At 39.0% G+C, this 22,803-nt stretch overlaps 1 protein-coding gene and 1 long non-coding RNA gene across 2 annotated transcripts in view; both read left to right on the top strand.

Annotated features, from left to right (window-relative positions):
- Nucleotides 1-10,579, top strand: part of LOC135204473 (uncharacterized) — a 58,281-nt gene extending 47,702 nt beyond the window's left edge. Inside the window, exons 2-3 of the long non-coding RNA XR_010312244.1 lie at nucleotides 3,372-3,463; nucleotides 9,741-10,579. This is a non-coding gene — a long non-coding RNA (uncharacterized LOC135204473). The remainder of the gene's footprint in view (nucleotides 1-3,371; nucleotides 3,464-9,740) is intronic.
- Nucleotides 10,580-15,993: 5,414 nt separating this feature from the next.
- LOC135204579 (skin secretory protein xP2-like) overlaps nucleotides 15,994-22,803 on the top strand; it is an 8,566-nt gene continuing 1,756 nt past the window's right edge. The window contains exons 1-2 of the mRNA XM_064234733.1: nucleotides 15,994-16,003; nucleotides 17,128-17,195. Coding sequence (XP_064090803.1) covers nucleotides 15,994-16,003; nucleotides 17,128-17,195 — 78 coding nt within the window. The remainder of the gene's footprint in view (nucleotides 16,004-17,127; nucleotides 17,196-22,803) is intronic.

Below are 22,803 nucleotides of genomic sequence, written 5' to 3'. Positions count from 1 at the left end.
CCAGGAATTAAGGACTCAAGGGATAATGTTAGTAGCCTAACTGGACGATTGGCTCATATGGGCCACAGATGTCGAAGAATGCCGCAAGGCGACGGTCAAAGTAATAAAGTTTCTGAAACATTTAGGTTTCCAGATAAACAGAACCAAGTCCCTGCTAACTCCGGAGTCACGCTTCCAGTGGCTAGGAATCCAGTGAGACCTAAACTCTCATACTCTATCAATACCGCCGTTGACGAGAAAAGAAATAGCCAAGGCCACGAGACAATTTCTCAAAAACAAACAGACGTCCCGGAGGAACCAGGAAAGAATCCTAGGTTCACTCCAATTTGCATCAGTGACAGACATTCTACTGAAAGCCAAACTAAAGGATATAAACTGGGTTTGGCGTTCGAAAGCAAACTGAAGATCCCGGGACAGGATGGCTCCCGTTCCAGCGATCTTACTCAAAAGGCTCTGCCCCTGGACAGAAATCAAGAGTTTGTCGAAGACAATAACCTTGCAATTTCCTCCTCTGGCGCTAGTGGTCCACACAGACGCCTCACTAAGCGGCTGGGGCGGTTACTCACAATACAAAAAGGTACAGGGAACCTGGTCAACATCATTCTGCCAGCTACATATCAATGTACTAAAAGCGATGGCAGTGTTTCTTACCCTGAAAAGACTTCTACCACCCAAGAAGATTCATATCAAGCTGGTATTGGACAATGCAGTGGTGGTTCACTGCATAAACAGGGGTGGCTCCAAATCGAGCCACTTGAACAATGTCATGATAGCCATCTTTGCCCTAGCAGACAGAAACAAATGGCACCTTTCAGCCACTTACCTAGCAGGAGTGAGAAACGTGGTGGCGGATGCCCTGTCATGATCCACCCCGTTAGAATCGAAGTGGACTCTGGACAAGGAGTCATTCAGATGGATCTGACAACAGGTACCAGGGCTTCAGGTGGATCTTTTTGCCACGGAGTCAAACCACAAACTTCCTTGTTAGGTGGCCCCCAACCTGGACCCTCTGGCTTACGCCACGGACGCCATGGCCATAGAGTGGAATGTTTGGAAGAGAATTTTTCTCTTTCCTCCATTGATTCTACTGCTGAAGGTCCTGAACAAGCTCAGGACTTTCAAGGATCACATTGCATTAGTGGCCACCAACTGGCCCAAGAGCAATTGGTTTCCTCTACTAGTGGAATTGGGACTCCGGCCTCAACGGATTCCCAATCCCAAACTGACGAAGTTGGTACAAACGCTGACTGTGTCCACTTCCTCAGGAATTCAGAAAGCCCTCACTTTATTGATTTCATGAAGTTTGCGGCCCAGAAAGATGCCAACATTGATCCTCAAAACATCCGGTTCCTAGAATCCGACAAACGAGAATCAACCTTGCGTCAATATGATTCAGCAGTAAAGAAACTAGCTATATTTTTAAAGGACTCAAATGCACAAAACATGACCACGAATCTGGCTATAACCTTTTTCAGAACCCTGTTCGAAAAAGGTCTAGCAGCTAGTACAATTACTACTACCAAATCGGCGCTAAAGAAGATCTTCCAATTTGGGTTTAATATTGATCTAACAGATTCGTATTTTTCATCTATTCTAAGGGCCTGTGCTAGGCTTAGACCAACTGAGAGACCCAGGACGGTCTCATGGTTTTTAAACGATGTCCTTAAATTGGATTCTGACACTAATAATGATTCATGTGATTATATAACCCTCCTAAGAAAAACGTTATTTCTAATAAGTTTAGCCTCAGGAGCCAGAATTTCTGAACTGTCGGCCCTATCTAGGGAACCAGAACATATCGCATTTCTCCCTTCAGGAGAACTACTACTCTTACCAGATCATCAATTTTTAGCTAAAAATGAGGACCCACAAGATAGATGGGCTCCATGGAAGATTGTCCCACTTCCTCAGGACCCATCCTTATGTCCAGTTAATTCCCTAAGAGCATATTTGAGCAGAACTGCCTTGATATCTTCAGGCCCTTTGTTCATTAGGGAAAAAGATGGTACTATTTCCCTAAAAGGAATTAGACAACAGAATCATTTCCACGGGCACATGATGTTAGGGCAGTAGCCACCTCAATTAATTATTTTCAACATATGAATTTTGACGATCTCAAGAAGTACACAGGCTGGAAGTCCCCGACAGTATTTAAATGCCACTACTTAAAGTCGTTAGAGGCCCTTAAATTCCCAGCAGTGGCAGCCGGAAACACAGTTTCCCCTGTCACTGCTTAGAACAGTAATAAGTAGTTTTAGCCTATGTCTCTCTTTACATCTCTCTCTCTCCTACCTGCCTCGCTAGCATTCTTGCCGTAGCTCGGTTGTCACTGGGTTATATACTTTACCTTGGATGGCACTTTCTATGTATACTGATGATTTGAACTGTATTTATTTGTATCTGGGTCTATTTTCTGTATATTATATTCCTGTTAATTGGTGTGTTTGTTTAAGCTGTTTGTTGGGTTATTCAACCCTATTGTGCAGATAAGTTTAATTTTAAGGATCATTACAACTACCATCTGTATGATAACTTATTGCTTATTGTAGATTTAAATACCTAGATTATAGTATTTAATCCTAATCGAGTTTTAATTTACCTTATACTATTTATCTGCACTAACCTTCCAAGCTGGTGGGGCCAATTCTCTGGAACTATTTCACGGAGCGACACAGGCTGAGCCCAGAAAAGAGATTTTGACAAAGGAAAAATCTATTTCTGGGCAATGACCTGTGTCGCCCAGTGAAATCGCACCCCGTTCTTTCTTCCACACAATATTTGGCCCAAGCTTGGGTGCTATCCACAGGAATGAAAACAAAGGCTCTAGCTGTAGTAATAGCGGGTAGCGGGGCCTTAGATCGGCTCCTCTGTAGACGAGGGATATTGAGGAAGGAAGAGACTAAATGGCAAGGGACCACTGGTAGTGGTTTCACTCGCCCCATATACCATACCGACACCTTGAATAAAGGTGAGCGAGCCAGAATACTCTGGCACTACCATATTAGCTTTTTCTCTGGTATTTGTAGCAATACTTATACCTTAGAAATGAGTGCTAAGGAACCATTTCACTGGGCGACACAGGTCATTGCCCAGAAATAGATTTTTCCTTCGTCAAAATCCCTTTTTATTATAAAGATATAATATTTTTAGTTCATATTAATGTGGATGTACCCAGAACATTAACAGTATGGAAATTTAACCTATACAGAACTTGTGTTTTCAGGTTCATACAGGGACATAGAAGACAGGAATGGGAAAAATTAAATTTGTTCACACATGTTTAGCACTGCATTAGTCTACAATATAATTGGTACTGTATTGTGTATGGTAAACTTCTATGTTTTAATGAAAATCACTTCTCTTTGCCACAGATAACCTGTTTTGCTATAAATGATCACTGGTAATCTGTGAAGGAACATGTTTTCTATGTATCGAGTTAACTTTCCTCAATAACATACTCTAGGTAAGTGATATAAAAGTGAAGTAATTACAATAAAAGAGTGTCCCTATATTGAATCTTGAGTCACTTAATGACACAATTGCATTGTTGAAGACCCAGGCTGTGAGTAATTCACGATGCACTGACTGACCATTTTTTTGGCAGCTTTGTCATCTTGTTAACTTTGAGCTTTTTGATTTTAAATGGTTTAAACCTACCAACAAAACTGCAGATAATCTGTTGTTCCTACACAATACACAAACCCTCGGCATTTATCATAGGAATTGCCTTCAGCAAAGCCATTAAACTTTTAACAAGGTGGTTCGGCAGTTAACTACTGAACAACCGGATGGGAGTCCCGCCCTCCTGGTTGGTAGAGTGTCACTTTACCTTCAGCTGTGGATGTGCTGCATGCTGCCCTTATCCCTGCTTGCTGTTTGCTTCACTTTGTTTGCTTTGCTAAACATCCAGGTGGGGTTAGTATTCTTTTTATTCAAGGGTCTTACAAAGAAGTTTATTGAGCTGTAGGATCCTTACCGTGGCAGACCAAATTTCAAACTTCTGTGGTGGCGTCACCATTGCTAGTGTAGGTGGCAGGTAACCGCCCACTTCCGGTAAACAGGTATGGCAACATCACACCCCTCAATTCGATTTTTGCCATCTTCCATGTAACATCGGTGGTTTTTTTCACTTACCTGTGATTCTGTGACATAGTATTTCATTGTGGCTTTGTTGATTTCAATTAGCTTAGCTATTTTGATTATTTTTACTGCCATTTATTCTCAAAATGTCAGATTCTAGTTCATCTGGGGTATGGTTTTGCACTGATGGGTGTATGTAAAACTAGACTAGTTAAGGAGATTTTTGATTCTCACTCTAGATGCGCTAAATGTCAGGGTCAGGAGTATAATAGAGTGTCAACATGTTCTAAGTGTCAGGAAAGGGAGGAGGAGAAATGGAAACTATGCATTTCTCATGCTGAGAAAATTGCTAAAGATAGGAAGAGGAAGGCAGCCCTCAGAGCTGAAAGTAAGGCTATACAAACCCTCTTTCCTTTACATTAGGAATTACTTTCACCGTAGGTTAGGATACGGCTGTTAAATACTTGAACAAGGTGGTTAGGCAGTAACTACCATCCGATAGGCAGGTAGGCCCACCTGTCCAGATGTAAACACTCCACTTTGATTTTGGCTGTCTTCCAATAAAGATGTATGTTTTTGAGCTCTTGCTGACTAGCCGTTAATAATGATTTTCCCAGTGGGATTTTTCATTTATTATTTTTAATGATAAATGAATAAGGCATTGTCCAATGATGAAACTCCAGGATAAAAGCAGCAAATGAACATGATTTCCAGCAGAGGAACAGTACACACACTCGAGGACCAATATCATAGCATGTTATGAGTTAATGGTACAAATCCGAGGTTAGGAGAGCCAACACAAAGAGATATCCAACCATCCACTGCATTAATCAACTATCTTCTCTACATACACCCTTATTACATATTTCATATTTTTGCACTTTAATGTTAGGCGAGACAGTATTCATTTGAAATTTGCCCTTAAACTTTGGAAATTACCAAGAGGAACATCTGAGGCGTGTCCTTTGTTTTCCTTCCGGTATTTCCTCTTCTCTTTCGTCAGCTTATTGAACGAAGAGAGAGGGGGCCTTGTGGTGTTGGTGATTAAGGGATCTCCTCTCATTTCGGAGGCGGAGGAGTATCCTTCTTTGTGTAATCATATTTTCTTTATTTTACAGGCTAACAGAGGTGATAGTTGATTAAAGCAGTAGAAGGTTGGATATCTCTTCGTGTTGGCTCTCCTAACCTCGGACCTGTACCTGTACTGTTCCTCTGCTGAAAATTGTATTCATTTGCTACTTTTATCCTGAAGTTTCATCACTGGACAATGCTTTGCAACTGCCCTGTGATTATTAAATCTACTTCTGCTGGTAAATGTGCCTCATCCTTTAGAAGTAGTTTTGCAAAATTTGGAAAAGTCGAGGAGGAAGAGAGTTCGTCAAGTGTAGTCATCTTCCTATTTGTAATCATCATATTTTCTTCAACCTCCACTCCTTCGACCTTTAAGGCTCCCTGCCGAAGAAGAATGTAGTCTCCCCCTCTAAGAAGTTTTGTTATGGGACTTCTAAGGGTCTGCCTCCTCTGTCGTCCAATGGCTCGCCTGTTCCTTCTGGAACAGGAACTGTCACGCTGTCCCTAGGGTCTGGCATGTCGGGAGCTGTAGAAGTGCAAACTTCAGTTCACACTTTTGTTGCTAGAAGTTCTGCCCTTAAAACTAGATCCATGCTGGGCATTCATTCATGAGATTCCCTGAGTGCATGCAAATCTACGGATTCGTGTGCATCTAGAGTCAATGACACAGAGTTCGCTCACTGTCACAACTCAGACACTGAGTGGAAGAAAGGAATTAGTCGTTCAGGTGACCCATGCCTTGCCGGTGATCACTCTCGTGGTGATCACTCGGTACCCAGGGTTGACGTGACAGTCATGCAGTTGACCAGTAGGGAGTCCCCCATTCAGTCCTCTTGAGAGGTTTCAGCCTCAATGAGGACTGGGACATGTATTAGAATGGTACTGGCCTACGCCAGTCATTTGCATGCTCAACTCCACCCAGGCCATGGCGACCAGTCTCAATGGTGGCAAACGTTTCTCCTACCATTCGAGAGTTTTGCAACTATCCTTAGGAAATCGTTTTTCATAGGCAAGAACGCTCTCCTAAACTCACGTCGCTGCCATCAATGCAGTTTGATGGCAGCCTGCGATTCACTTCTCTGGCTAGTTCTGCTAGCAAAGAGACCGAGACCGTTCACTCCTCCTCACCTATTCCCTCTACTTCCCATGGTTACACCAGGAGGGGCGAGGTGAATAGGAGGGATCCTGCAGAGTGCTGTCTGGAGGATTCAGCATCAGCATTGGAGGACTACATTCCTGGAAGGATCTTAGGGTCCCATCTGATATACGTCCACATCATGCTGGAAGGATCTTCTGTCACTGACGGAGAATCCTCTCACTGTCTTGACATCTGGTGTTAAGATTCTTAAGATCTGAGCACCTGGAGACTATGTTCTCCCTGGCTTTTTCGCTTCTTTGGACAGATTTAAATTTATTGTCCTCTTTGGGTTCTGGCATTTTAGGAGCTTCGAAAGTATATTCTGTTGAACTGTACTCGCATTCAAGTCTTAAATGCTCCCATATATGACTGGTTTTTATTCCTGTTCCTCCTCAATTTCTACATGAGTTTAGGAGGGGCCCCTCCCGATGATTGTTTGACGAAATTTGGGGGTTGTGCTGTGGCGGCATCAGAAGCTTAAAACACAAGCGGCAAATTGCCCCCCCCCCCCCCCCCACACCATAAACTTAATCAATCTAGCTACCAAACTCACCTTCAGTCACACTTTCCTCTTTACACTACAGAATACACCGAACAAAAAACAAACACACAAACACATGTATTTACTTAACTCCAGATACTCTGGGCTATGCTGTGCTGTTTGCCGGTTGAGGTCACGGAGATACCAACAACAACAAAGACCACAACCAGGAACCACAACCCTACAACTCAACAACAACCAACGACCACAACACAACAGCAACCAAGGACCACAACCCAACAATGCAACACCCAAGGACCACAACTCCACAACTCAACAACACAACAACAACCAAGGAATACAATCACAAAAAAAGACCACAGCACAAACAGTCACCAACACAAAATAACCAACAACACAAAAAGGCAACACACACACCCACCAAAAACACCCAGAAATCACAACAGCTCACCAACAACAACCCTCAACAACTCACAACCACACCAAGAAACCACAACAGCCCCAAAAACAACAGCAACCCTCAACTATAACAACTCACATATAACTCAACAGAAACTCACAAGCACAACAAATTCAACAGCACAGGCACAACAACTCCCAAGCAAACAAAACCAAACTTAACAAAGCAAACAACAAATCAACATCACAACTCAACTGACTTTCAGTTCCTTCAAGAGCTTCTGACTGAAGACTGACCAAAGACTTACTCAAAACACAGAACTCTGATCTCTAACAGCACCAGCAGACAACCCAGAACTCGCTAACAGCCAATCCAATTGTTAACTATCCATACAGCAATTACACCCTTTCTCTCTCTCTCTCTCTCTCTCTCTCTCTCTCTCTCTCTCTCTCTCTCTCTCTCACAGATGTTGTCAAATGGAACTCCATAACTCCTCCATAGTGCTGAGCGTTTAAATTCTTTCGATTTTCCAGCACTATCCAAATGTTTTGTTCTTCTATGATCTGCAAATACTTGGGCGAGACTAGAATTCCCAATTATTGTTATTACAATAGCCAGGAATCTCGCTGAATGCTCGAATTCCTTGGAATTTCTGGAATTCTTAGATTGTTATGGTTTTCTGTGATATCCAAAGACTTGGATGAGATGGACACCCCTGATAATTGTTATTGAAAAAACTGGGAATCTCACTAAGGGATTAAATTCCTTGGAATTTCTACCGTTCTCAGAGTGATTTGGTTTTCTGTATTTTCCAAACACTTGGGCAACGCTAATATCAATAATAATAACAGTAAACGGGAGTCTTACCAAGCACCTGGATCGCTTTCTTTCGCTGGCACATGCTGAGTGCTTGGCTTCATCATGTTGCCGAGCACCAGGGCAAGACAAGGCCCACTTATTGACTTGCAAAAGTCTTATGAATTCTAGTGCTCACTGAAAATTATCCAATGCTTGATAATGTCTTGGACCTTAGGCCTCGAAGGAAAACTGTTGATTTGGAAGAAATGATAGATCTTTGTTGATGATTACCACTCATAATTATGTAGTGGTGATCTAATCAGCTCTACTGAACGAACTGTCTGCTCTTGATCAGTGCGGTCCCTTGTCATGACATAGCACCCTCCTTGCCCGTGTTGCAGTGAGTTTTCACAGTGGTCGTCGTCTTTGTCATCTCACTCCTCACCTCCCTCTTCGAAGGCTTCCACAGCCTAATAAAAAGAAGGTAGTTTCTCCACCCCCAAGAAGATTTGTAGTCATTCCACCTTTGCAGCATTGAAAACCAAAAGGGCTTTTTATTGTATTCATTTTTATTTATGTATATACATTCATGTAGATTTTGATAGAGCTGGAGTTAAATGTGAATATATTGCCAAGTCGCAAGCCATGCATATGCAGATACACTAATTGAGGAAATGCTATAATATGAAATTTTCAATGATATACAAACATAAACCTTATATCATATCTCCCATCGCAGCCACCCCTCTTTGTTCATTAACTTTACTCACTCCTCTTAACCACCAGTTCGGCTACTAATCTGGTGGTCCGAAGTTTGATTCTCGGCTCTGCCAACACGGAACCAGAGGAATTTATTTCTGGTGATGGAAATTCATTTCTCGATTTAATGTGGTTCGGATCCCACAATAAGCTGTAGGTTCCGTTGCTAGGTAACCAATTGGTTCCTAGTTACATAAAAATATCTAATCCTTTGGGCCAGCCCTAGGAGAGCTGTTAATCAGCTCAGTAGTCTGGTAAAACTAAGATATACTTAACTTAACCACCAGTTAACCCATTTCCAACATGCACTGAAAGATACTCCTTCATAAAAAGCTCTGGTTCATAGTATAAGCTCTGGAAAAAAATGTCATATTTGAAGAAATGTAAGCAGCACATACCTTCCAAGACTGTCATCAGTGTTGCTGGTCACAATAGCTGCTCATGTATTGTATCCACAATAACAATCGGTGAAACTAATTTGAAAATTTTCATCTCTTCAAATTACTGCTCAATTCACCCTTACTATTTTTTCTTCTTATTATATACTGCATCTATGGATAATATGATGTTATGTATAGCTGGATCACATATAATTAAGAATTTGCTGTGTACTGTACCCTTCCTGCTGTTACCTCCCAAACTCTTATGCTGGTCTCTTGCTTTTTCTGTTCTTGGCCTTTGATTTGTTAATAAGATATGTTCATAAGTAATTTGTATTATAATGTCAATCTAAGAAGGTTTACAGATGTGAGGTGGTGGGTGTCAATATTAACTGTTAATCTATTGTTGCATTGTTGCCTCAGGAATGTTTTGATGCTGTGTCTGGACAACATTTGGTAGGATTGTATTCATGTTTGGATACAACTATCAAATGCATGCTTTGTTAATTGGTCTGAGACCTTTATGGGAACCCGAATTGAATTTGATTTATTATTTTGCTGCTTCAGTTCTGGCATTATATTTCCTAACTCTGTTGCAATCTTTGATTTCAGATTCTCCCTCAGAAGAACCTTCCTTCCTTCGTCAGTTTTGATTAGCATCAGGATTTTGCGAAATACATGTTGTTTAATGGTACTACGTGGAACATTACCAATAGCAACTCTTAAAGTGTATGAGACAACAGTGAATTATTGTATGTGTATTTAACAAATTTAAACAAGTAAAATTTGTTTTGAATATTAGATTCATACATCAGCAGTGACATATAGTTGTAGTCCTTCAAGACATTGTACTTAATTTTTAACAGATTTATTCGGTAATTATTTGTAAACAATTTTATGTTAAGAGTTGTGAATTGAACACATTGTCATTACAGAACAGGACAGGACATAAGGCTAAAATGAATCCAGGACATTCTTTAGAATATCCTTTGAAAAGTGAAACTGAAGGTGCATTATCACTACCTTCCATAAATCAAGAAAACAGCAACTTGGCTGCCTTTAGTGGAACCAGTGATGGAGAATTTTTGTTTCTGGATTCATTGATGGACATCAAAATAGAGCCAGAGGAATTCTGTGAGTCTAATGAAGATGATGAATATTCATACGAAATGAATTCAATAGTGAATGAAAAACATCCACAAACTTGCAAAAAGGAAGTAAAACAAGAAAGAAGGATCTGTGACAATGGAGAGAAGTCTTTCGTATCCACTGACTGTGAAAAAGCATTTTACAAGAAAATTAATCTTACAAATGATATCACAAATCCTACCAGAGAGAAATTCATATGCAATGACTGTGGGAAAACATTTTCCTTGAAATGTAATCTTATAGCTCATATGAGAATCCATACAGGAGAGAAGCCATTCATGTGCAAGGAATGTGGGAAAGGATTTGCCACAAAACAAAACAATCATCTACAATTCATATGAAAATCCATACTGGAGAGAAGCCATTTATGTGCAATGAATGTGGGAAAGCATTTTCCCAGAAACTAAGTCTTACAAGTCATATGAAATTGCATACTGGAGAGAAGCCATTTATGTGCAAAGAATGTGGGAAAGCATTTTCCCGCAAACAATATCTTACACTTCATATGAGATTGCATACTGGAGAGAAGCCATATATGTGCAAGGAATGTGGGAAAGCATTTTGGAGATAAGCTTACAAGTCCATGATTGCACTGGAGAGAAGCCATATATGTGCAAGGCATGAAATGTGGGAAAAGCATCCTTTTCCCACAAACCAAGTCTTACACATCATATGAGGTTGCATACTGGAGAGGAAAAAGAAACAACATGTTAAAATAAACCAGTTAAGTGCAGAGATGTCTCAAATGACCAACTATATGAGAGATCAAAATCACTGATAAAATCTGCTCAAGAAAATAAGGAAAGTAAAGAAAAAATGCAGAATAGGGGATGAACAAATGAGTGGAAAACTGGCAGATCAACAAGCCAATATAAAGGCCCTAGCTTCACAAATAGGAAAAACCACAGGAGATAAACGTAAAACAGATAAATAGGCAGTTTAGTGAAAATCCAAAGATTCTGTATAGGAAGATTACGAAAGAAACAGTGGAGGTATGAACATCACCGAGCAAGGAATACCTAGAGAAATTTTGGAAGCCACTGTTTGAAGACCCTAGACAACACCAAGAGAATTCATTGATTGACACCATTAGGCAGAAGAACAGCCAGAAACAGACAATGCCACCAGTAAGGTTCACCATCGAGAAAGTAACAAAGAAAATAAAAGAATATAATAATTTCAAGATAACAGGAATAAACAAGATCCCAGACTGAGCTCCCTAAAAGCTCAAGAGACTGAGCTCCCTAACAAACATAGGCCCATCTGCTGCCTTCCAACAACCTACAAACATCTAGATCAAGGCAAATATATGGAAAAAGAACGAAAGCGATGCACAAGAAACAAACTAGGCACTAAAGATCAACTGCTAATAAACAAAATAATATTAGAAGATTGTAAGAAAAGACAAAGGAATCTTAATATGGCTTGGATAGATTACAAGAAGGCATTTGACATTGTGCCGTGCACCTGGATATTCAAATGTATGGAATTAGACAACATCAATGAGGAAATAAGATCTTTCTTGGCAGCACAGATGAGTAAGTGGAAGACCACTCTCTGTATAAAACACTCTGAGGGCCAGATAGTAATTCCAGACATAAAGATCCAAAGAGAAATATTCCAGGGTGACGGCCTCTCACCACTTCTATTCTGCTTGACCATAGATCTCCTTAGTAAAATCTTGAACAACATTAACACTGGCTGTGACCTAAGCAAAAGCAGAAGCAGAAAAGAGAATAAAAGAGTGAACCACCTGCTCTTCATGGATGACCTGAAGTTGTTTGCAGACTCAGAAGAAAAATTGGAAGAACAAGTTAGGACAGTCCACAAATTTTCAAATGACACCTGCATGGAATTTGGGTTGGATAAGAGTGCCACGAGTACAATAAAGAGAGGGAAGAGAGTAACATCAGAAGGCATAAAGGTAGAGGAAGGCATATCTGTTGAAGACCAGGCAGAGGAGTACTTGGGAATAGAAGAAAACACTGGTATAGAACACAAGAAAGTGAGAGAAAAGATAAAGAAAGAATACATCAGCCACTTAAAGAATTAACACCAAAGAACAAGATCACTGTCATAAACCAGCTGGCAATACTATTGGTGACATGTAGTTTTGGCATTATAGACTGGCCACAAGGTGAGTTAGACAGGATGGATATTGAAAGATTCTCACCCTACATTAAGTCACATACAGACACCAGTGTATGGACATAATATACCTCTCTCACAGAGAAGGTGGATTAGGCCTGGCTGAGATCAACCAGGCCTACAGAGCAGCAATAATAAGTCAAGGGTAGTACTTAAAAAGCTCTGAGGATGAAAACATCAAAAAGGTTGCCCAACACCATAGTGGAGGCCAGAGCCAACTAACATCAGTAACAAAACAGGCTAAGAACTTCGCAGGAGATCTGCTAGAAGACACAAAGGGTACTGAACAGATTCCAGCAAAAATGATAGCCAGGAAGACCAAGCAGAAATACAGTCACAGAGAGGAGAAACTTAGAATGGAAAGGTGGAAAGACCATGGAAGGGCAGGAAGATTTCAAGACTAACTGGAAAAAAGTTACATAGACAAAGAAGAGTCACTCAGATGGATAAGAAATGGAGATCTAGGTTATGATGGAGAAAGACTGATAATAGGAGCACAAGATCAAGGCCTCCTGACGAACAGCTTCAAGAAAATGGCGGGTATATCAGCCTGTCAAATCCTGCTTGCAGATGGTCACTACACAGCCCGCCACAACAAGATCTGTAAATATATACATTGGAAAATATGTAAAGTATACAGAACTGAAGTGAAAGAAAAAGTGTGGGAGCATGAACCACATCCAATCACCTCCAACAGAAAGATATATAGAAGGAGGTGCTATAAGACCTGCTATTGTCATCTGGAACAATGAGGAATAAACAGCAAAGATTATAAATGTGACAGTACCCAGTGACTTTGGCCTCAATAGAGCTTAAAGGCATAAAATAACAAAATGCCAAGACCTGAAGAATGACCTGAAAAGCACATGGGAACTGATGGAAATATATAAAACAATACCTTTGGTGGTAGGAGCAACAGGACTTATAAAGAAAAACCGTAGGAAATATCTTCAGGGTATACGAAATTCCCCAGTACAAATGAGGTGCAGATTGCTGCCCTTAAAGTAGTGGTAAACACCTTGAAACGAGCCCTTGGATATAAGGCTAGTGGAATATAGAGGTGCGACCATAGACCCCAGGCTGGGGCCCATTGCACTCCTGACATAAATTGAAAATTAAGAATAACAGAAGCCAGAAAGAAACCATATTGTTGCTATATATGTCAAAAAGGTTTTTCTCAACCAAGTCCTCTCAAAAGACAAGAGAATTCACACTAGACAGAAACTGTTTACTTGATCTCTGTCCAAGTAGTTTTTATTACATGATTTTATTTAACTTGACTCCTGCGTCTGTTTTGAATGAAGGTGTCTCAAACGGTGTTTGAAAACTCATGCTAGAAAGAAGTCATATCCTGTATCTACACTTGGTTTCCAAGAGTAATTTTTTCATCAGGTTTTTTCATAAGGTTCATCTTAGAATGAATGTGTTAACTCAGAAGAAAGACGATGTTGAAACAGTTTTTCTCTTGTAGATTCATAACATGTGAGCACTCATGGAGGATAGATATTCTTCTTTTACACTGCATGTTATACTTTTGTCTTGTATTCTGCAAATCACAGTCATTGGTTCTGAATGCCAGACTGTTTTTCAGGTGTCAAAATGCACAAGCAAAATCACTCATCAGAGAAGATGTTCAGTTGCACTGACAGATTTGTTAATGTTTTGCTCCCCTAAGTAAGTTGCACTTGATGTTGAGATAATTATTGTGAACTTGTCTGCAAATTTTTCTATAGAAAAAAAGGCAACAGCACCTAGGGGACGATAAAAATAAAAACCATATTTATATTTTTATGATCCAATTCATGGCCATCATCATTGCGGTTACTCAAAGAAGAGAATGAGAATCTGGAGGAGGGTCACACTGAAAATGCAGATGAAGTCTCTTCATTTGCAGAGTCTTTATTAGAAGTCAAGGCAGAGCCAATGTATTTTGGCCAGAGTGAATTTGATGCAAAAAGGTTGTGTAACCTTTATGCAAAGGTAAAATAAATGAATTTTAGTTTTTTCTTACAATTTTCCTCATTGAATACTGTACAATCTACTAAAATTTGGTTTAGAAATGTTCTTTGCCTTCTCACAATTTCCTTGTTCTGTGTATTTTTTGTATGATTTCCAAATAAAGAATTAGTATTGTCTTTGGCTGACATGAAGTTTTCTTCCTTTTGTTATTCAGCATTGTGCATATATGCACATGAATAATTGTAAGCTTGAATATTTCCATGAAATGTTATTCTTAGTGGAAATAGAAAGGATTGATATCTTCATTAAACTTAAATGAAATTTAGGTACAGTTTTATTTGATTATTTTTTATATGTTCTTGGTTTTAATCTCCTACAAAGAATGTGCTACAGCATTTGTAAGTAAATCCTAATGCCTTGTATCAGCTCACTAAATACTACAGTGGACTGTGTAGTATTTTGTTTTAGGTTAACCAGTCTGAAGTGTTGAGACTAGACTAGTTATCTAAATGGACTAAAGTAATGTTGTTATTCTGATTAGATTAAACCTCTTTTCATTTCATTGTATAAACTTTTGAAAATATTGATAAATAATAAAAAAATTTTATACATAAAATTTTTCATTTGACCCCATTAAAACTTAAATAACATCAGAGTAATATTCTACACTGCCAAAATTGAATGAATGCACCGAGTAACTGGTCCCAATGCACCAACTTCATTAACATAACGCTGCCCTTTGGCAAACTGTGTAGATGACTATACGCTTTTACTTTGGCAGGATTATTTTTGTTTTGATAAATTGAAATCAGTTTGAAAAGTGAATAAAAACAGAATATTACAAAACCAACAAACACATCCTGCTATGAGGGAGAAGTTTAAAATGATAACCTCACCAGGTAGCTACCTCATAATTCAAACTGCAAGTCTAACTGTTTCTGTAGCTGGTAGTTGACCTCTTAAAAATGACTGTGCTAACTACTCCTTCGGACCTGTGGAGGCTGCTCAACAAATTGTGTAGATTACCCAACTCCTTTATCAGGACAAGGTTGCATCTCTTCTTAGATGTGCAGTTGGGGAGACGGGAGAATGAATGAGGGAGTGATTAGCTTCTCTTCTCTGCCCCTTCATCCTTCTGCTTTGGGACAGAGAGTGGATCCGGCCGTCACATGCTGGAACTCATGACCGATTCAGTTAAGTTTTGCAATGGAACAACCATTTTATTTACCTTTGTAGAGTAGAAAAGCAATCGCCCCTTTCCCTAGCAAGGGGAGGTCCCTGAGAAGAGGACAAACCCTCTGCTTATATTTGTCTTACTGTCTTTTAACTCTCGGATTCATCCCAACTTGACTTTGTGTGAGGTTACGTTTCTTCCTTCATTCAAAAAAGCCCAGAAGTCTGGCAACCGACACACAGTCTCTGTACTACGATCAGTTCATCAAAGACAGACTTCTTTTACCTGAAGATCTCTCGAAGACTGAGTTTATCTTGATGCTTGCATGGTTTCTGCATAATGAAGTATGGGAAAAAATATCTAAACTATTATCATGACACTTGAGTTGAGGAGGAAGGTACCAATGCCTAGTCCAAGTGCCTACTATTATCCCAAATGGCTGAAGGTATGATACAAGGCATATTGACAGCAGACTTGGTATGCAGTAATAAGCCACAAATACATTAGACCTCTGCAGACATGATCCGAATGTCAATATGAAACCAAGCTGTATCTTGTTAGAGATTTTAAGTTCTTGGGGTTATTACATTTATAACATTTAAAGCTACTTATTATCCCTTGCCATATGGGTGACAAAGGCAACCCTTGTCACTTAGTTTCAGAACTTCAGTAATGAATGAACATTGTAGGTGGTAAATATAATCGCTAGTGGATATTGACAGGCTAATTTACTGAAGAACTAAATATTGAGGAGACTTTAGTTTCACTGTCTTAACTTTCATTTAATCACTAGTGTCACCGGTCTAGTTGGTCTTTGTGAACATAGCAGCTGTGTGGAAATTTAAGTGTTGGAATAAGGTACCTACTAGAAAGCCACATTATGGCACTCTGTTCAGTCGAATGGAACGGAGGGCCTAACTAAAGTAGGCAATTTGTAGAGAAGTTTTTCTGTTGGGTTTTAATGTTGTTTGTGCAATTTGTGACTAAAATCCTCGTAAGATGACTACATACTAACTGACATTCACATGGTGGTTCTGCGGCAACAAAATCGTTGTTACCCTTCATTAAAACCTGCACAATGGACAAATGTACTGTTTCTCCCATCGCCTGTTGGTTCCTGGACTTCCTGTAGTCTTCCCTCAGGCTCTGACATACTTGACCTTCAACTAGTATCGTTGATATTAACAGGAACATTAGAATTAAGACGTTTGGCCTGTGACAGGACAGTTGAATGTGTCTAAATTTATGTATAAAGCTAAAAGTTGTCGTAGCACCTTGAAACTCGTTTGTGTACTGGATCAGGAATATCCTCTCTCTCTCTCTCTCTCTCTCTCTCTCTCTCTCTCTCTCTCTCTCTCTCTCTCTCTCTCTCTCTCTCTCTCTCTCTCCTTTTGACAATAGTTTCTGTATTTCAGAGTTAAAAAGTGTTACTTCTTGAAGGAACTTATGCTTCTAGACTCTACATAAATTATTAAGGAACAATCCTACTGTAATTAAAAGCTGAAAATGGTCCGTTTTAAGGTTAACCAAATGAACATATTTGAAGGCATATTTTCTCCTTATTTCGAGCTGAAAATAAGTTAAATGAAGGAAATGATGCTTCCAATAATCTGCATAGATTAATGAAGACCAATGAGGTATGATTCTGTATTAATTAAAAGCTGAAGAAAAGAAGCCAGACAGAAGAAAGGTTAGATAAAGAAACGAAATGAGCATCATCAATCTCCCTCTATGTTTCCATTGGCGTTTTGAAGGCTGAATGTTTGAAGAACAAAGTGTGTCCAAAAACATATGGCAGGATTGGAAGAAGACCCTGGAGTGGAGAAGCATTCAGCAGTTTTCAAGAAGGATACATCAAGGATCAGTTGCAAGAGCTTAGGGAGAAGAAAGAAGCTGCATTTGCTGGTGTAAGGAGTACACAAAACACACTTCAAGAGACCATAAGGGGTGAGTGGTACAAAAAAGTGGTTGGGCAGGTCAACAGTAGAGTAAACTTTGATACAAATCGTAACATGGTCAACATTAAAAATAAGTTTGAGAGTTTATTCAGTAATTCGGTTTGGATAAAATTTAGCAATATGGATAATATAAAGAATATCTCAAGTAGATTATTGACTAGGGATGAAACAGCAGCACTAGGGCTAGGATTAAATTTTTGTGCAGGGACTGCAAACAATATTAACATAGAATTCAACAGCAAGATTAACTACCTTAATGTTGAACATCACAATGATTTAGCTCCTTTTCTCAGAGGAGTGATGATAGGGAGTAATGAAAGCAAACTTGGAGATATCTTGCCAAGGAGATTTAGTATCGCTCTGAAGGGATTAAAAAGTTACAAAGATATTAGAATTATGAAAGCTGACAAAGGAGGTAGTATTGTCATCAGATACTTCAGAATATAGGGTTAAAATGTACAGTCTACTAGATGATGAAACTACTTATGCTAAAATAAGAATCCTCCAACATCCAAAAGCTTCAGAATACCTTTAATCAGAATCTGAAGAAAATATCATAAGACTAGGTATTGGAAGGACATGCTATGCAATAAATTATTCTCAAGTAAATTACCTGAACTTGCATATATATATGGCACCCCAAAATACACAAGGAGGGCTGCCCACTACGCCCTATTGTTTTTTCTAGTAGGAAATCCCTCCTAACAAAAACTTAGCTGTGTGGTTCGCTGGAGAACTAGGAATATACTTAGGTATATTTTCAGAATCCCATATTATACATTCAGTAGATTTCATAGACAAAGTTAAGAAAAAGAATATAAAGGGACATCATTGGTTTAGTTTTGATGTAGGTAGCATTATTCAACCAATTTGTCCCCTTAGATTAAGTATTAGAATTCCTTCAGACTAAACATAATGAAGGGTATTTTTCCAATCCAAACATCGAATAGGCGTCTTCCTTGAGTTGATCAAATTGTGTGTCAGTGATACTTATTTCACGTTTGAGGGACAAGTTTACAAACAGAAATATGGAGTAGCTTATGGGTCCTCATTATCACCTATACTCGCTAACATCTATATGGAATATTCGAAACCTAATCCTAGTTCCTAATGTGAATGTCCCTAACTTAAAACTGCAAGGATGGTGGAGATACTGGATGATATTTTGCTATTCTGCAGGGGATGGAAATAAAATAGAAACACTTTTCTAGTGAGCTCATAAGTTTGATAACAATATCCAGTTCACTTTAGAGAAAAGTAACAATAATAAACTGCCCTTTTTAGACATACTCATAGAAAGTAAAGAAACAGGATATGAATTCAGCACATATAGAAAGCCCACACATACAAACTCATATATTCATTTCTTCTCTTTTCATAGTCATGATATAAAAAATAGGGGTTCTAACAGGTTTATTTCGTTAGGGCAATGAGAACGTGTGACCCTTGCAAGATAGAGCAAGAAATAAATTACATCGATACAAGCTTCAATGCATTAGCATACCCGAATGGTTCAGAAAAAGGGCACTCAACAAAGCTAGAAAAATAATTTTACAGAGCGAAAGTAGAGAGTACATGGAATAAAGAAAACAAGAAATAGTTGCCCTCCCTTTTATGCCTAAAATGAAACAAATCACTTCAAAAATGAAAGAAGTCAGTATAAATTTGTATATACCTTTGATAATACCTTAAAAAACAAAGTAGTAAAAATAAATTGGAAGGAGAAGACAGGAATACAGATGATGTAGCGGGGGTATACATAATCAATTGCAATAATTGTGGAGACAGATATGTGGGGGAATCAGGTAGGGGAATAAGGACTAGAGTCCAAGAACATAGAAGGGCAGTACAGCTTAACTCTCAGGGGAGTGCTATAGCTAGACATTGTTGGGAAAATGACCATAGGATGGATTTCAAAAACAGTAGGCTTATATACAAAAGCAACAAAATTAGTCACAGGAGGGTAGTAGAAGGTGCACTTATCAGAGAGATTAAAGTAATTGAAGGAAACAAAGGTTTTACCTCAGAAGATCCCATAAGCCGAGCTTTGATATTAAAAGAAGCTAAGATTGACCCTGCTGACCTGGAGATTAGGTTTCCTGCCCAACAGACTTTTGGTGACCACACCCTTACCACAAGGGTTGAATCGCTATTGACCATCAGCTCAGGATATCAGAGCGACAAGAGGGGATTGGCAACTCTCAAGAAAACCAGAACAGCCATCGCATAAATGACAGCACAACGAGAAGAAGTTCCAGAAGACTGCTGGGCCTTGACCCAGGCTAACATCCCAAACATCTCTTGAGAATGGGCCACAGAAAGGCCTGAAAGTACTCGAGTGTGGAGTAAAACTAAATGTAAATACTTAGAAGTAAACAAGTTACAAAGTGAATTTGTGGGTTTCTTTTTCAAACTACCTTAATGTTGAACATCACAATGATTTAGCTCCTTTTCTCAGAGGAGTGATGATAGGGAGTAATGAAAGCAAACTTGGAGATATTTTGCCAAGGAGATTTAGTATCGCTCTGAAGCGATTAAAAAGCTACAAAGATATTAGAATTATGAAAGCTAACAAAGGGGTAGTATTGTTATCACGAATAGTTCAGACTATAAGGTTAAAATGTACAGGCTACTAGATGATGAAACTACCTATGCTAAAATAGAGAATCCGCCAACAATCCAAAAGCTTCAGAATACCTTTAATCAGAATGTGAAGAAAATAATCAGTAGACTAATAATGGGAAGGAAAAGCCTATGAAATAATTATTCTCAAGTAAATTACCTGAACTTGCATATATATATATATATAGCAGCCCAAAGTACACAAGGATGGCTGCCCACTACGCCCTATTGTTTCTAGTAGGAAATCTCCTAACAAAAACTTAGCTGTGTGGTTAGCTGGAGAACTAGGAATATACTTAGGTATATTTTCAGAATCCCATATTAAACATTCAGTAGATTTCATAGACAAAGTTAAGAAAAAAGAATATAAAGGGTGACACATGGCTAGTTTTGATGTAGTAGCATTATTCACCAATGTCCCCTTAGATAAAGTATTAGAATTCCTTCAGTCTAAACATAATGAGGGTATTTTCAATCCAAACATCGAAATAGGCGTCTTCCTTGAGTTGATTAAATTGTGTGTCAGTGATACTTATTTCACGTTTGAGGGACAAGTTTACAAACAGAAATATGGAGTAGCTATAGGGTCCTCATTATCACCTATACTCGCTGACACTATATGAATATTTTCGAAACTAATCTAGTTCCTAATGTTAATGTCCCTAACTTAAAACTGCAAGGATTTGTGGAGATATGTGGATGATATTTTTCTATTTCTGCAAGGTGTGATGAAAATAAAATAGAAACTTTTCTAGATGAACTCAATAAGTTTGATAACATATCCAGTTCACTTTAGGAGAAAAGTACAATAATAAACTGCCCTTTTTAGACATACTCATAGAAAGAAAAGAAAAGACAAGATGTATTCAGCACATAGGGTTGAAAAAAGCCCTCACATACAACTAAAACATCATTATTCATTTCTTTTTCTTTTCACAGTTCATGATATAAAAAATAGGGGTTCTAACAGGTTTATTTCTTAGGGTAATGAGAACGTAGTGTTACTTCCTTGCAAGATAGAGGCAGCAGAAATAAATTACATCGATAAAAGCTTCAATGCATTAGCATACCCGGAATGGTTCAGAAAAAGGGCACTCAACAAAGCTAGAAAAAATTTTTACAGAGCGAATGTAGAGAGTACATGGAATAAAGAAAACAAGAAAATAGTTGCCCTCCCTTTTATGCCTAAAATGAAACAAATCACTTCCAAAATGAAAGAAAGCAAATATAAATTTGTATATACCTTTGATAATAATACCGTAAAAAAACAAAGTATGTAAAAATAAATTTGGAAGGAGAAGACAGTAATACAGATGATGTAGGGGGTGGGGGTAACATAATCAATTGCAACAATTGTGGAGACAGATATGTGGGGGAATCAGGTAGGGGAATAAGGACTAGAGTCCAAGAACATAGAAGGGCAGTACAGCTTAACTCTCAGGGGAGTGCTATAGCTAGGCATTGTTGGGAAAATGACCATAGGATGGATTTCAAAAACAGTAGGCTTATATACAAAAGCAACAAAATTAGTCACAGGAGGGTAGTAGAAAGTGCACTCATCAAAGAGATTAAAGTAATTGAAGGAAACAAAGGTTTTACCTCAGAAGATCCCATAAGCCGAGCTTTGATATTAAAAGATGCTGCTAAGATTGACCCTGCTGACCTGGAGATTAGGTTTCCTGCCCAACAGACTTTTGGTGACCACACCCTTACCACAAGGGTTAATCCCATTGACCATCAGCTCAGGATATCAGAGCGACAAGAGGGGATTGGCAACTCTCAAGAAAACCAGAAACAGCCATCACATAAATGACAGCTCAACGAGAAGTTCCAGAAGACTGCTGGGCCTTGACCCCTGGCTAACATCTCAAACATCTCTTGAAAATGGGCCACAGACAGGGCCTGAAAGTACTCGAGTGTGGATTAAAACTAAATGTAAATACTTAGAAGTAAACAAGTTACAAAGTGATTTTGTGGGTTTCCTTTTCAATCTTCTGAAAAAAACTGAAAGAAGTTTTTGTTTGGTTCATCTTGTCGCTTCTTGGGCAACAATTCGAAAACACGAGGTACATTCAAAATACCCATTTTAATGCCGATTGTATATAACTGGTAACACATACGTAGATGGACAAACTTTAAATGTGCCATCGCCAGCCTAAAAACTAATTTTCACAAGATCCAGTCCTGCTGAAGAGGCAAAAAAGAGCATATTTTCCTCATCTTCTACGCCAGTGTCATATTGCAAAAACCATATCTTTCCGATTGAACTGGTGGAGCACTATAGTAGGTAGGTATCCTGCTGTAGCCAACGACGAATATTTCGTGATAAACTTGATGTTGCTGACAGTCCAGCCAACACCTCATCTTTTAGAGCAGTGCATAGTGTTGCACTCACAATTCTCCCGGTCTCTTTGACTTACTATAGAACAGGAGAATTCTCGATTTCACTTTAGTCACAACAGCGCTGTGAAAATGTTCCCTGTTGAAGATGCTATTTATGATGGGTTCTCCTCAGCCATCGTCTGAATGCACACTCTGCACATCTGTACTTTACACAGCCATACCTCTCTCGATTTATCTTGCTTTATCTGCATTCTTCTGTATGGAAATTATAAACGTAGTTATCATCCGCAAGCAGAGCACCCGAAATTTTATGCATAAAAAA

This window comes from Macrobrachium nipponense, chromosome 47, assembly GCF_015104395.2.
Source record: "Macrobrachium nipponense isolate FS-2020 chromosome 47, ASM1510439v2, whole genome shotgun sequence".
NCBI lineage: Eukaryota > Metazoa > Arthropoda > Malacostraca > Decapoda > Palaemonidae > Macrobrachium > Macrobrachium nipponense.
The sequence above is the reverse complement of the archived record's forward strand: the minus strand, read 5'-3'. Positions and strand labels throughout refer to the sequence as shown.